The 13676-nt window shown below is 38.4% G+C and overlaps 1 protein-coding gene across 3 annotated transcripts in view; it reads right to left on the reverse strand.

Moving 5' to 3' along the window:
* Window positions 1-13676, reverse strand: part of HHAT (hedgehog acyltransferase) — a 151253-nt gene that overhangs the window by 69638 nt on the left and 67939 nt on the right. For 2 of the 3 annotated variants that reach the window (XR_005700262.1, XM_040060444.2), the window contains one exon: window positions 4012-4213. Coding sequence is in view for 2 of the 3 variants with exons in the window: in XM_040060444.2 (XP_039916378.1) it covers window positions 4012-4213 (202 nt within the window). In the remaining variant the exon portion in view is untranslated. Of the gene's footprint in view, window positions 1-4011; window positions 4214-10108; window positions 10314-13676 lie in introns of those variants that run through there. The other variant, XM_040060445.2, reaches the window with a different exon arrangement.

Raw genomic sequence — 13676 nt, forward strand, 5'->3', positions numbered from 1 at the left:
AAATAAAACCCAACAACAAAAAACAAAGGGAAAAAAAATGGACAAAAACACCTTACCCCACCCAAACTATGAAAATCATCTAAAATGCCGCTCTCTGGAAAGCTGAGGATGGCAGTTGTCATTGACCTCATGTTTGGTGCACAAAATAATGTGATCTTTTAACTACAAATGTATGGACTTCATTCCTCTGGGGAAAAGAATAATCTAACACACTAATCAAGTCTAATCTAAACCACTAAGTAAAACATGGACATCCTATAAAATACTTCCCCTTTTGCAAAGGGGGGCTGGGTAGGAAATGGCAGCATATTGAAATGGACTTAATTAGTGCACCTCATTGCAGCCATAAATGAAAATGTAGAAATCAAAATATTTTACACTTTAAAAAAACAAAACACTTACAGGGATAGTAAAAATTTAAAATATCCCATCTGTAAAATTAATTGGTTTCCCAAAATGAATTGTTTATTGCGTATTTAGTTTCTTACCAAATAAATCTAAAAAACAAGATCTTAAACTAGAAATTCATCATAGTATGATTCTGAGAAGAGAGATCTTTATGTCTCAATTAAAAAATTCTTACTAGACTGAATGACATGTTTTCACTTAACTAAAAACTGAAAAGATAAATGTTGTTATTTCAATTTAGATTAAAACATTAATTTTATCAGTCTGCCAGCTTCACTCCCTTTGCTACGTCTTCCTTTTGGATGGTTTTCAAATACTGCTTTTTCAAAAATCCATTGATTTAAAGGTATTGCCAGCTACTTTAAGGTTTAACTCATTCTAGTTCTATTTTTATACCAAGATCTAATTTTATTTTATAGATCTGTTTTTCTAAATATTGTTTTCCTTAAGGAAAGGGAAGGAAAAACTTTAAATCATTGGGAGAATGTTAGCCATTAGCACTTCCTTTCATAAATCAGACACATTATTTATTAAAAGTCAATACAAATTCTGTCATTGATTTCAAATGAGTTACTACTTGAGTCTGTTCATCTGTAAAGAGATTAATATAGAAACAGTGAAGCAAAGCACTACTTTGCTCAGTACAGATCTAAATATCACTGGGAAAAGTAAGGAAAAAAAAAAAGAATTGACAAAAACACAATGAAATTTCTCCCATTTAATATAAAGTTCCCAGATCTGTCCTATCTGAGGAAGCCTAAGTACTTATTGTTGTTTTACACATGATGTTTTGCTGAAAAGACAAAATTAATTAATTCAGCTCTAATTTACTGAGAACTAACAAGTAATCAATAGCTGGAAAAAAGGCATGGAGATAACTTCTCTTCACACAACTTAAACTGAAGTTCAGAAGAGTGTACGCTGAAAAGGATGTCAGCAAGAGCATCAGCTCTTCTAGAACTGAATGCAGGAAGCCAGCCACTGGTTTGAAACGAGTTCAAGTTAAAAGTTCCAGAACCAATTTTTTGGTTTAGGGAATTTGCTGTTTTCAGTACACAATTATTTATATGTTGTTTTTACTTCCCACAAATCACGACTGTGCTGCTTTGTTCATTCTAGCTCAATTTGCCTGAGATAATATTTAAAACCTGTCAGACTGCTACAAAAGTGTTATTTCTCCATATTGTGCTGGTTTCAAGCATTGGAACTGAAACTAGTACAAAATCTGCATAAATATAGGCGATATATACATATATATATATATTTAGTCAGCACAAAGATTCAGGAAAAGATGAGACCTGAATATGCTCTATTCTGAATTTTAATCTTCCCTTTGCAGGAGAATTGAGACAGTATCAGGTGAAGGGAAAAAAAAAAAGGAGGCAGTTTTGATACCATTCTTATTACTCTTAGTGATCAATCTCAAAAACAGAGCGGAATTAAAATTCAACTTATACCTCAAGATTTATTCTTTTTTTACTAATTAAACACCTTCTGCTCAACTGAATTACATATCCCACCTTCAAGAATAATATATGAGAAGGTTTGGTGAACAGAATGGGTTAAAAAAAGCATAAACCTGTGCTCTGTTTTTTCAAAAACTCATCTGCTATTCTGAAGACAAAAATAGACTTTCCTTTTCAAAAATAGCCCTCAAGAGCCAACACAGCAACTGAGTGAAGCACAAGAATGCAAAGGATTTCAGCTCAACATTTAAGTGAAAAACCCATCCCCCAGAAAAAGATCTTCAACACCACAGTGATTAGACCTGCAGCACATCCCTCACTGAGACAGGATTATAGGAATGTTTCCAAAAAACAGATTAAAAGGGGGGAGAGGAAATTCATACAGGGCACTGGGAAATTTTCAGTTTCTTTTAAATGTAGTACATCTCAGAGAATGTCATATCACTCCACCCCTTGATGAAAAAATTGCGAAGTCCAGCTACTCATCTGTCCCCCAGTACCAGCATTCAAGAAAAAAATGGGAGTTGGTTAGAAGAGGGGAGAGAGCAATAATGAGCGGTTCGTAGCTCGTGTTCTTGTAGAGAAACCTTAAAGGCACAAGGCAAATCATGACTCAGCCACAACTGCAGTGAGATCTGCCTCATACACTAATGTAGATGCCAAAACTATGCATATTAAAAATTGTGGCTTCAGAATTATTTCAGGAAAAGATATGAAAGGGTCTTCTTAAGGTCTACAACTATATTTCCAAATAGAAATGAGAAACAAAGGAGACATGGAAGACACTGGATAGGCCTTTAAAAACACTGGATGAAAACAAGGTGGAGGAAATGGATAAAATGCACTTGGTTAGGGATTTAATTTATACAAAAAACAATACTACTGCTAGCAGCAGTTAACTATAATTAGAACTCCATGTTAGAAACTAATCCAACATATATAACCCCATCTTTATAATGTCATTATCATTATCATTTCTATGATATTTAAGAACTTAATTCCCTAGGAGTTTTATTAAAATTTCTAATACATCAGATAAAAAAAGCAACACCCTACACTTTTATTCCCTCTTACAGCTGGATGCCTCAAACAGTATGTTGTCTTCCAGTCCAGAGACAAACATATGCAGCTGATCAGATGGTGAAGCTCAGTTTCACCCCAGAGGGAGGATTAATGGATCTAATAAATTCATTCTCTAGGAAGGTAAAAATCTGCTTCCAGACTATCACTGAAATTGCAGTGATGGGCAACTGATACAAGGTAGCACTGGCTATTAAATTATTGAGCTGTATTAGCTGCCACAGAGAGGATGCCACAGCAGTGAAAACTGAGATTGGTAGGATGGACAACAAGCATCATTCCTTGAGCATCAGGACTTTGTCAGGCTGCAGAGCGAGTCCCCACCAAAACAACAATATATAGCAGTATGATGTCTACGCGATTATTGCTAGTAAGGAAGCAAGACATACAAATGATTTACTCTTACAAACAGTTATTAGAAGATTTGGGATTTAGTCGTGAGCAAACCTGCAGATTAAAATGAACATCAAATTTAAAATAGTGGGTTTTGCATCTAATTGCATGTCAAAGTCAATTTTGTCCTTTGGAAATTACAGCATGAAGGTCAAAAGTATAAGTAAAATGAAAATATCAGAGTATTTCAAGGCAAAATAATGTTTTCTTTACTTAGCTCTTTAGTGGCATAAGATTTCCCAGTGTAAGCTTGTTCCCAGATGCAAGCAGCTGCTACACACACATTTGTCCAGGAAACACATGGTTAGAAATATACACTCCTAATTTTAGTGAAGACGAATATTTTAAGGCCATCCTGAGTGAAATCAGAATACAAATGTTAAAACTGGCTTCTGTTCATCCATATACAACGTGACAAGCATTTGCTTACTCTAGGACTGCAGAGGAAGTTTTTAAGACCATGCATATTTCACCATCTGCTTTGCTGCTACTTTGCAAAATTCTAGTGATATGAACTAGTTATTACCTCAAATACTGGAGGGTGGGCAACTCTATCTGTTATCCATGACTTTTAATTTTGGTTAAAACAAACTAGTAACCAGAAACTTCAGATGAGCATGGAGCCAATACACAAGAATATGAAATGGAGAGAGATTCAACTTACAATTAAATCTTGAATAAGTGAAATTGAAAGTATCCTCTTGGTGCCATTTTCCACAATTACTCCAAGCCAATTAAGTGCACCCCAGTACCACAAATAACTCTGTCCTCCATGCCAGTAGCTTACAAAGGCAAAAGTGAGGGCTGTAGATAATAGTGTTCCAAGCAAACTGGACTGAGATCCTCCCATTGGAACGTAAATGTACCTGCAGGTGAAATTACAAATAAGCAATGCTGTTAGAGATTCTACAGAAATCTCAGAAAAACATCCACCACAGAACAAATGCGTCAATTTGTAGCATAAAAAAGAATGTGAAAAACTACCTGACGTGCTCTGTTTACAGAGTTTGCCCTATTTTCTGCAAAGCTGTAGACCACTTCATGAAATATGTGCATGTGCCATTTGGCAAAAGGACAATTTTGTGGTCCTGGGAACTCTGCATTAGGCAAATATATAGCATAAACTATATTCTCAAAAATGCAAATAGCAAATATTTAGATTTTTTTAAACCGGAATAGTTCTAAGTCAACTACAGAAATTACCTGTAACCTTCATGTGAATTTAAATTATAAGATTTTTAACAAAAAAAAAAAAATTAAAACATTATATAAAGTCATATAAAGTCACAACCCATAGACTGTTTCCTACATGTCAGAAACGTAGATGCATGCAAACATATTTTATTACTAAAAGGTTGTAATTTCTTTCCTTTTAAATATTTCATTAAAAATTATGTGAACTGCAAGTATTTCCTATCTGGTTCTTCTATTATACTCCCAGGATCATGTCAGTCCGATGCCCTTTGGAGCACTCATATTAAAAAAAGCCTGGAAACCCATATGAAGCACTGCATGCAATTATATTCTGCATTTAAACTGAACCCAGGAGTCACCACCTTAGTCATTAATTGATGCTTATAAGTGTCCAGAAAGCAGTGCTCCTTCAGAAAAAATACCAGAAGCAATGGGATTCTGAAAGCTGACGCTATTTTGTGGGTCATTTCATTTCCAGCCTGAAGAGCAACATCCACTCCCATCATCTTCTGATTAAGGCATGACCGCTGGCCAGAAACTGTCTGAGAGAGTTGCACATTTCTGTCAACACTTTGAAGAAGCCCATCAGGCAGGGGAGTCACCACCCAGCTCAGGGGTACCAGCAAAGAGATGTGGTATCTGAGAACCACCAGTGGCAGCTCTCCTCAGCTGTCATTCCTTTAGCATGACACTCTATACTCATATTTAAGAGTATTCCTACTTGCTAAGATAATTCAGGGATTCTTTTTCCAGTTAAATTTTAATCTCTGGTTATCAGTTTTCATATTCAGAGATAAATCTTACCTTAAAAATTTCAAAGGGAAATTAACATACTGCTTTATTGCTAATCATAGGAAGTAAGAAAATAAATAATGGAGTAAAATACAGTGATGAACATAATTAAAGGGTAAACAAAAAAGTCATTAAAAAAACAAGTGTCAAATGCTCCAAATTCTTTCTTAGCAAAACATCAATACACCTTTTTACTTCAATCTGCTACAGAGAACATCTGATTACATGTTTTTCAATATAGGTGTGCTTTTTAACTAAGTATGTGAAAATAAATAGAAATTAAGATCAATAGTTTCCATTTATGTTGTGCTTTTCTTCTCTCTCCCCTTCCAATGTTTGAACAGTGTGGCAATAGCAGACACTTACAATTGCAATCAATTAATCTAATGGCAGAGAGGTTCATCTTAGCAGTCTACAAGCAGTGAATTTCCTGCAGGGCTGTGGCACAGAGGGTAGAGGGAGCAGAGCCACAGACGCTGCTGCTTCAGTAAATTCTTTCTATACAATGGATATACATGAAAGACTAAGCTGCTCAGTACTCTTACGACACACTTTCCCAACACCTTTCCTCTCCCTTTCTAAAAGTTGATTGTGTTTTTTTGCAGGCATGGCAGTGCCTTGTTTCACAGAGCTGCACCCAGAGGAGCCCACAGCAGGAGCACTGCTGGACTCTGCACAGCTCTCTGCTGTACATTTAGGGATTTAATTGCAACCTGATTCATGTCTGTCAATTCACAAAATCATCTGGGACCCACAAGGACCATCGAGTCCAATTCTATAGTGAATGGCCCATATGGGATCAAACCCACAACCTTGGCCCTATTAGCACCATGCTCCATCAAACCAGTGCTCATCTCTGAAATGCAGCATTTCAAAGTAACCCAGACACTATCAAAAGACACATCTCTGTGACAGAGATCTGACTTCAATCCCCAAACGAACCTTTCTGCTGACCCCATAGGGCCCTGGGTTAAATCCATGGCACAAAAGGTAGCTTTAACTGCACAGGTCTCTTCAGGTTTCTGTACAGTCCTTGCCCTGCACTGACACTGCTGTGTAGGCTCCAGCCATCTCGTCAGCACAGGCAGCCTCCACTGGCAATGGCATTGCCAGGAAGAGCTCAGCAGCACCAACACATTTGTTTCCAGCTGCGGCTCAGTTTAGGTTGGCCTGAAGGGCTTTCAGCTTAGTGTGCAGAGAAAAACAGGCTGTTTTCTGATTTTTAGTCCTCAACAGCAGCAACTAGATAATTGAGCAGCAACAACTCATAATTCTGAATAATGTTAAAGGTTAGAGAAGTTTTAGCTCCTAGTGAGGCTGATGGCAAATGCGCAACTGAAAATCTACTGCGTGAAGCCCTGTTTGAAAGACAGAAGCCAAAAGGAATAACAAAATCTTTACTATCACTCTGACTTTCCCCTCAAAAAGGGAAAGTCTGTGGAGAGTCTGCCTCCCTGCCCAGAGGAGAAATGGAAAGCAGAAAGCAATGCCTCTGTCCTTCCCTGCTAGTGCCATAAGAAAATGGACAGGCAGCTGACTGCCATTCCTTGTCACAAGGGCAGTAACCACTCTCAGATCATGTGGTCTCGCCTTCCCCTGTCAGGGCATTCCCAGTGGCAGTTTTTAAATGGTTATAAAGGACTGATAAATGTTGAGTCATTTCTCTTGAACAGTGTGAAGAGCAATTCTGTAAGTTCCTGTATTTTTCACACAGAAAAAAACTTGTGAAAAAGTCATTACTTCATTACAGAACACATCAGGGAAAAAACATTTTTGCTACTTTATCATCCATGCACATCATCTCCATGTGATGCATGTGTGCATACACTGCTGCACTGGCAGGCCTGCATACAAGCAATAGGCAAGTCAGTGTGCAGCCAGGGGCAGAGCCTGGCTCTAGACCAGGCACTTTGTTCTCTCTGATTACCAAAATACTCTGATAACCAAAACTGTCTTGCAAAAGAACCATGCCAGAACTCTCATTGCTGCAAAGATGCATTTTGCCTATATTTGAGCAACCAGGTAGTTTAAAATCTAATTTCTCCATATTTCCCCCAGTTGTTTACACAGAAGAGTACTCATCAGATTAAAAAAAGGTACACAAACAAGTGTGAGGGAGAATAACCCCAAGAGAAGCATTATAAAGCCAGGTGATAGAAGAAATATATTAGTTCTTTATTATCATCTACAACACAAAACACACTTTGTAACTAACAGTTTGTTGTGGTTTAACCTTGTCCAGCAGCTGCACCCCACACAGACCCTCATTCACCCTTCCCCATGGGGAAGAGAAGGAACCTCTTACAGTGCATTCAGAAAGTGTTGCTGCCCTCCAGTTTCCTAAGAAAATATGTGAGGAGGGAAGGAAGGAGGCAGGGAAAGACTTTAAGGGGTAACTGCTACTATAAATTGATGCCTTTTATATCTGCATGCTTCCTAACTTTCCCTCTTCTTACCAATTCTTCCATCTACCTGCAATCTATCCCTGCAGTCCCTTTGTACTGCAAAACCCTGCACTGTACGCAGGGTTTACACAAATGGAGAGGCTGCTGTAGAACATGCTGACCTGCTGCACCCTAAGTAGAATAGCATTACATAAATATCTCATTTTAAGCTTCCCTGCAGCTTTTAAGATTATTCTCATTTCTAATCACAGAAAATCCACACACAAGTTCAAAATCCCTGGTTCAGGGACTATTAGCACATAAAAGTAACCATGGGTACTCATGGCAGTCTAACACAACTCCAAGGAACACCCTTGTAAGTAGAGTTTCTTAACAGCTCTTGAACAGATGACACATTTATTCTACATGTGTAAAGAAGGCAGAAGAGCTGAAAAATGTGGCACCAATATACAACAACTTTATCTTAACTCACATACATAAAAAGAAAACTCAGCAGTTAATTGGTGGTCAATGAGCCAAAGGTAGACCAATAAAGGAAAGCAGCAAAGTATTTCACAAAGAGAAAACGATGGAGTTAAGTAGATTTGAGGGTAGTAATTGGTCATGTCCCTCCAGGTTGTGTTATAGGGATGGCCAGCAATGATCCTTCTTAAGACCCATGAAAATGACAGACAAGAAGATTAGACCTGTGGAAAATGTTTAGTATCAAAAAATGCAGGCTATGTGAGTATTTAAAAATAAAACATTAAGTGAGGGGGCCAAAAGTCAATCACTGCCAAAACTTCAAAGGAGAAATTTGAAGGTGAAAGAAAGAGATTTCTAGGCAGACTATCAGAGAGGAACATGTGAATGCCATAGGCCAGGCTTTGCCAACCATTCCTGGGCTGGGGCTGGCTAGACCTCCATTAAGGACACCAAGGAAAGGTATTTCATGATGTCAGAAGAAAAAGTTATGCACATAACATGGAGAGAAGGGGGAAGAGAACTCCATGCCATGAAAATCTCAAAACATCTGGGGTGTGTTTGAAGCACATAAATATAAATATTGAATGTTATATAGTAAAAATTATTTGCATGCCCACCCCCACACCTGACATGATCCAACATACATTCCTAGCCTTCGCCTCCCAAGGCAAGGATGTCAGTCTTAACCATATTTCTGTGTTTTCTATTTCTGTTTTGATTTCAAACTAAAACTTACATGAGATGAAACATGCTACCTTCACAGACAAAGCACACTGTGCATGTGTCTTCCCCAGGTGCATTACTTTTAGTCCAGGTATAGCAGTTTAAATGATCTTATCCACAGCCAGCAAGCTGTTTAGTTTACACAACTTACCTTAATTTTAACTCACTAAGTGAACATTAGAAATTTGGATAAAATATGCAAATGGTACCATTTAAATCCCTACAGTAATGCAAATACAAACATAATAGCTAAAGTATTTAAAAGTGACATTTACTTACAGAGAATACTTTTTAAATCCAATAACCATTTTGTTAGTTTTCTTGAAGTGGCAATCTTCAGAATAATCATAAGAGATCTGACAACCATTCCCTTGAAAAACACAGAGTTTCTTTTCTTTTAATGACTCTACATTACAAAGTTTAGGTTTTTTTCTGGTAATTTCAGAAAACCTCTGTGAGGAGCATTTGTAATTGGTTAAGAATCATTCAGGAGGGCTATTATTCCTTGAGACCTCACATACTGTTTTCACTTGCACATGCATGTAATTTTAAACATATTTAAATCTTGAAGTAAGTGCAAGTAAAGCACCTGTTTAACTGCTGCTCTGTCCAGGACCTTTCTTCAACATGTGCCTGAATTTCTTCCTGAAGTAAGGTCATAAAGCAAGATGCCTGTTATCCATGATTTTTTTTCCCCTCTCCTGGGCATTAGTCTTGAAATGTCTAATCCAGAACAAAGTGAAATGTCAAAAAAAAAGGAAAAGTTCATTTGCTTGTAATGGCAAAGTAAATACAATTAATATATGAGGATTTTGTGTTTTATTTCAGGGAACATTTAATGCTCAAAATTCCAATGTCTCTGTAAATTTCAAAGCACTCAAGGGTTAACTGTGTGACTATCACACTATTTTGAATTGGGCAGTTCCAGAGACAACACAGCAAAAGTATAAAAAGTGATAATGCAGTCTTCCATCTTGCATCCTGACAATAGAAATTGCTTGAGGTTCTGTACACTGAGGGTGTTCATTTCACACACATTTTATGTGGAAATGTGTGTGAAAAATCCTGTCCAGGCAGCATTCAGCTGGTGCTGGGCTTCCTTAATTCATTTATTTTTAATACTCTCTTCATGGCCTTAAACCATCAACTTTTTTTCTGCTGCATAATAAAAAGATGTCAGGCGCAGTTCTGCAAATTCTTACTTCTCACGATTCCTGTTTTGTCGCTTCAAGCTGTCACCGACTTGAATGGAGCTACGCAGAATGCATAAATCAAGCACACCTGTAAGTCTTTGCAAGACTGAGTCCTACAGGAATAAATCTGTTTTAAATCACAGAAACATCTCCCATAAACATGACTTTGAAGGCTGAGCCATTCATATTCGCACCTGAAACAAGGAAATAACCAGAGATATTTGGAATGTCGTTTTGCAAAGTTTCCATTAGGAGACTAAGCCTTGTTCTGTGAAACCCCATTTCTCACAGTAACAATTTTGCTGGCTGTTGGCAAAGCTTTTTAAACTCTATAAGACTTTCTCACCTCACCAGCTTAACCTGATGTTTAGAGACCTTGTCAAATCCAGACTCTTTAAAATATTTAAGCTGATGTTGGCTGCAGGCAAGTCTTGTTGCATTACCACAAAAATGTTTAATGAGAAATTAAGTCCATTTGGTTTACAAAGCATTAACGAGAATATTCATATGCAAGAATACTCAGCTTTACAAATATGACCTGAATTCTCATTCACTTCACAATTGTAAGGATGTTTTCCAGCAAAGACTGAGTGTGAAGCTTCCTACTAAAAAACCGAGAAGTGTTTAAACTATTTTTCTTCCCTTGCATTCAACACAAAAATGATGAGTCGAGTCCATATGTCAAAGGGCACATAACTGCAGAATACTGAATAAATCACTCTTCCAAGGAATCTCATGTTTCCAAAGAGATTCATTTATTTCAAATGAAATTTTAATCTAAATCATAATATTTCCTTCTAATGGAAAAAGTTTCATTACTGATGGACTTCTGTGTTTAGTTTTCTTCCAGCTGTATCTAGGAAAGAAAGAAACCCTGCCTACCACCACCTGTTTGCAGTCAAATGCGAAACTACCAGCCAGCTGCCTTTGATCGGAATGGAAATTGCAGAATTTCCAGATGACCAAAGAGACAAAAAACTGGTTACAGCATTAAGTTGAAACTAGCACCCCAAACATTTTGCTGACAGTAGAAGCCTAGATGTTATTGCCAAAACAACCTAGAGTTAAGTGCCTACAGCTCAGCTACTGGGTGGCAGAGGGCTGTGTCCCCAGCTGACAGATGGAGCTGGGAAGGAGGCACTCCTGCCTCCCCCCAAAGGAGCCTGCAGAGTTCCCTGAGGCTGTTCTGAGCTTAACTCCCCTCAGGGGCCTAATTCACTCCTGATATTCACATTACACCTCCCATGTGCTGATGATATCTAGGCTCAGCAGCACAACAAGCAGGCTATATACTCCTTTGAAAACACAGCTAGAAGAGAGATATATTAATAGCACTGTCACTCTCTGCTTATAAAACGGTAGAGGTCAGGCTCTTTGCCAGGGAGACCAACATATCTTGCCTCTCAGAGGAGTGCTGCAGCTGTCTGTTACCAGGCTGTCACCAGGAAGAAAAGAAAATAAGAGTCAAAGAGTGAATATGCAAGAAAAAACAAGTCTGTGGCTAGGGCATTACTCAGAGAGATGCAGACATTCCAGTCCAGCTTTCTGCACCAGGAATTGCTCATTGTGCCCTAAACTATCATTAGACATAATGCATAAGCAACATCATGAATAAAGGAATTTCCCCCCGCCCCCCCCACTTATTTCTTTATTTCTCCCAGCTCTTACACTGGATGTGACAGACAACACAGAGAAAAATTCAGTTCTCTTGAAGTTGCAAAATAGAGCTTAAAGACTAACTAGCAACTTAGAATAAAAGAAGGTACCATCACCCTCAAACCCACCTCTGTTGTTAATCCTGATACGTTTCTGTTAGCCACTGAAGTAGAGAGTACTCCAGAAGACGATTGCCTACAAAAGATTGAAGTTTATTCCAGATGACCAGATTTAAAGGCTACCCCAGTATAGGATCCAGATTGAGAACTATACTGGGATGGAAGTTGCTTTGTTTGCAACGGAAAACACAGGTCAGAATATGTGGTAACTACCCTGAGTGAGGTAATTGAATCTAAGACTCTAAAGTAAGATGCTTCAGCACAGAAGGCTGGTTACTTTAACACAGACATTCCAAGAAAACATCTGGATGGAATCTAAGTATGCTTTCAGTGCATTGCATGCTCACAGGACAATTTGGAAGGAGAGGTGTTTGTTATCAGCACAAGGTACATCAATCAAACATGGGACACAAACATTACACTTATTGGAAGCAGTACAAAAACCAGCTGAAGTTGCAACTAGGCACTACAAGACACACCAGACAAATAAAATGTGGAAATGGGCCAAAGTGTGGAAATTATTTGGCTGACAGGACAGCTAAAGAGGCTGCAGAAAATGACATTCACATTTTGGTTCTGCAACAAGAGATAAGTCTACCAGATATTAAGCCAGAATATAGTGCAAAAGACTGTCAGTTTGAAGCACTAGAAGCTTGATTTTGATGCAGTGGATGGGCAGTCACCCCTCCTCGACAAGTAATAGTTCCCAAGACAATTATGAGAGAAATAGTAGACAGAGAGCACCAGTTTACATATTGGAGTGCAGAAAAGTCTATAAAACACTTACGAAAGATAGTGATTAGCTCCAAGATGACTGAAATTCTATATTCAAACACTGAAGGCTGCACAGAACCACATAGCCTTGGACTATCTGCTTGCTAGCCAGGGAGGAATGCATGCTACTTTAGGACAGGAGCGTTACATCAGTGATGGGTTTGAAGCCCAACACACAGGAATCATCCCGACAGAAAGGGCAGTAGGAGACTAGCAGAAAGAGGAACATTCCTCTGGGTGGGATTGGCTTACTTCATGGCTACCAAATTGGAGACTGCTATGAAATGCACTCATGGCAGTCATTGTAATCACTGTAGTACGTATACTTGCTTGTATTATGATTCAATGTTATAGATGTTGTAACATTTTGTGCTGGAAAATGAAGTATTAAGATTTGTCTGAAAGAAACACAGTCTCAAGAAAAGGGGGCACTTGACAAACAACACAGAGTACAGAAACTTCCAGTTCCCTTGAAGCTGTAAAATGGAGCTTAAAGACTAGCTAGAAAATTATATTAAAGAATGTAAAAATAGACACACAGGATGTTAAATGTAGTTGGAAGTAGTGGATGAACACATACTGAGAAACCTAAGTGGGTTTTGTGGCAAAGTTATATAACAAGAAACAACGGTGCATGTCATCTCGTGCTTGGTGATAAGGCACTTTCTGGAGGCATGACACAGCCCCCAGCGTCCTAGGGTCCGAAGCAGTTGCCACTGTTCAGTGTAAAACGGAGCAAAGTGGGCTTCACATGCAGTCTGAGATTCCTTTATTAACATCACGTAACTCAAATACAGTGCAGAGATGAAGACAGGGGACAAACCTGGACCATGGGTTTTAAGGGACAGAAGCAGGGTGGAGTTTGGGGGTCAAGGGGCCAATAGGGAGAAGACCAGGGAAGGACACAAAGTGAAGTTTACAAAACTTAACCCACTGGGAAGGTTAATGTGATCAGATTTATATAAGCAGACCAAAGGAGAGTCGAGGAATAGGGGATTCCCCAAGGGG

The sequence above is a fragment of the Hirundo rustica genome, chromosome 3 (assembly GCF_015227805.2).
Source record: "Hirundo rustica isolate bHirRus1 chromosome 3, bHirRus1.pri.v3, whole genome shotgun sequence".
NCBI classification, from domain to species: domain Eukaryota; kingdom Metazoa; phylum Chordata; class Aves; order Passeriformes; family Hirundinidae; genus Hirundo; species Hirundo rustica.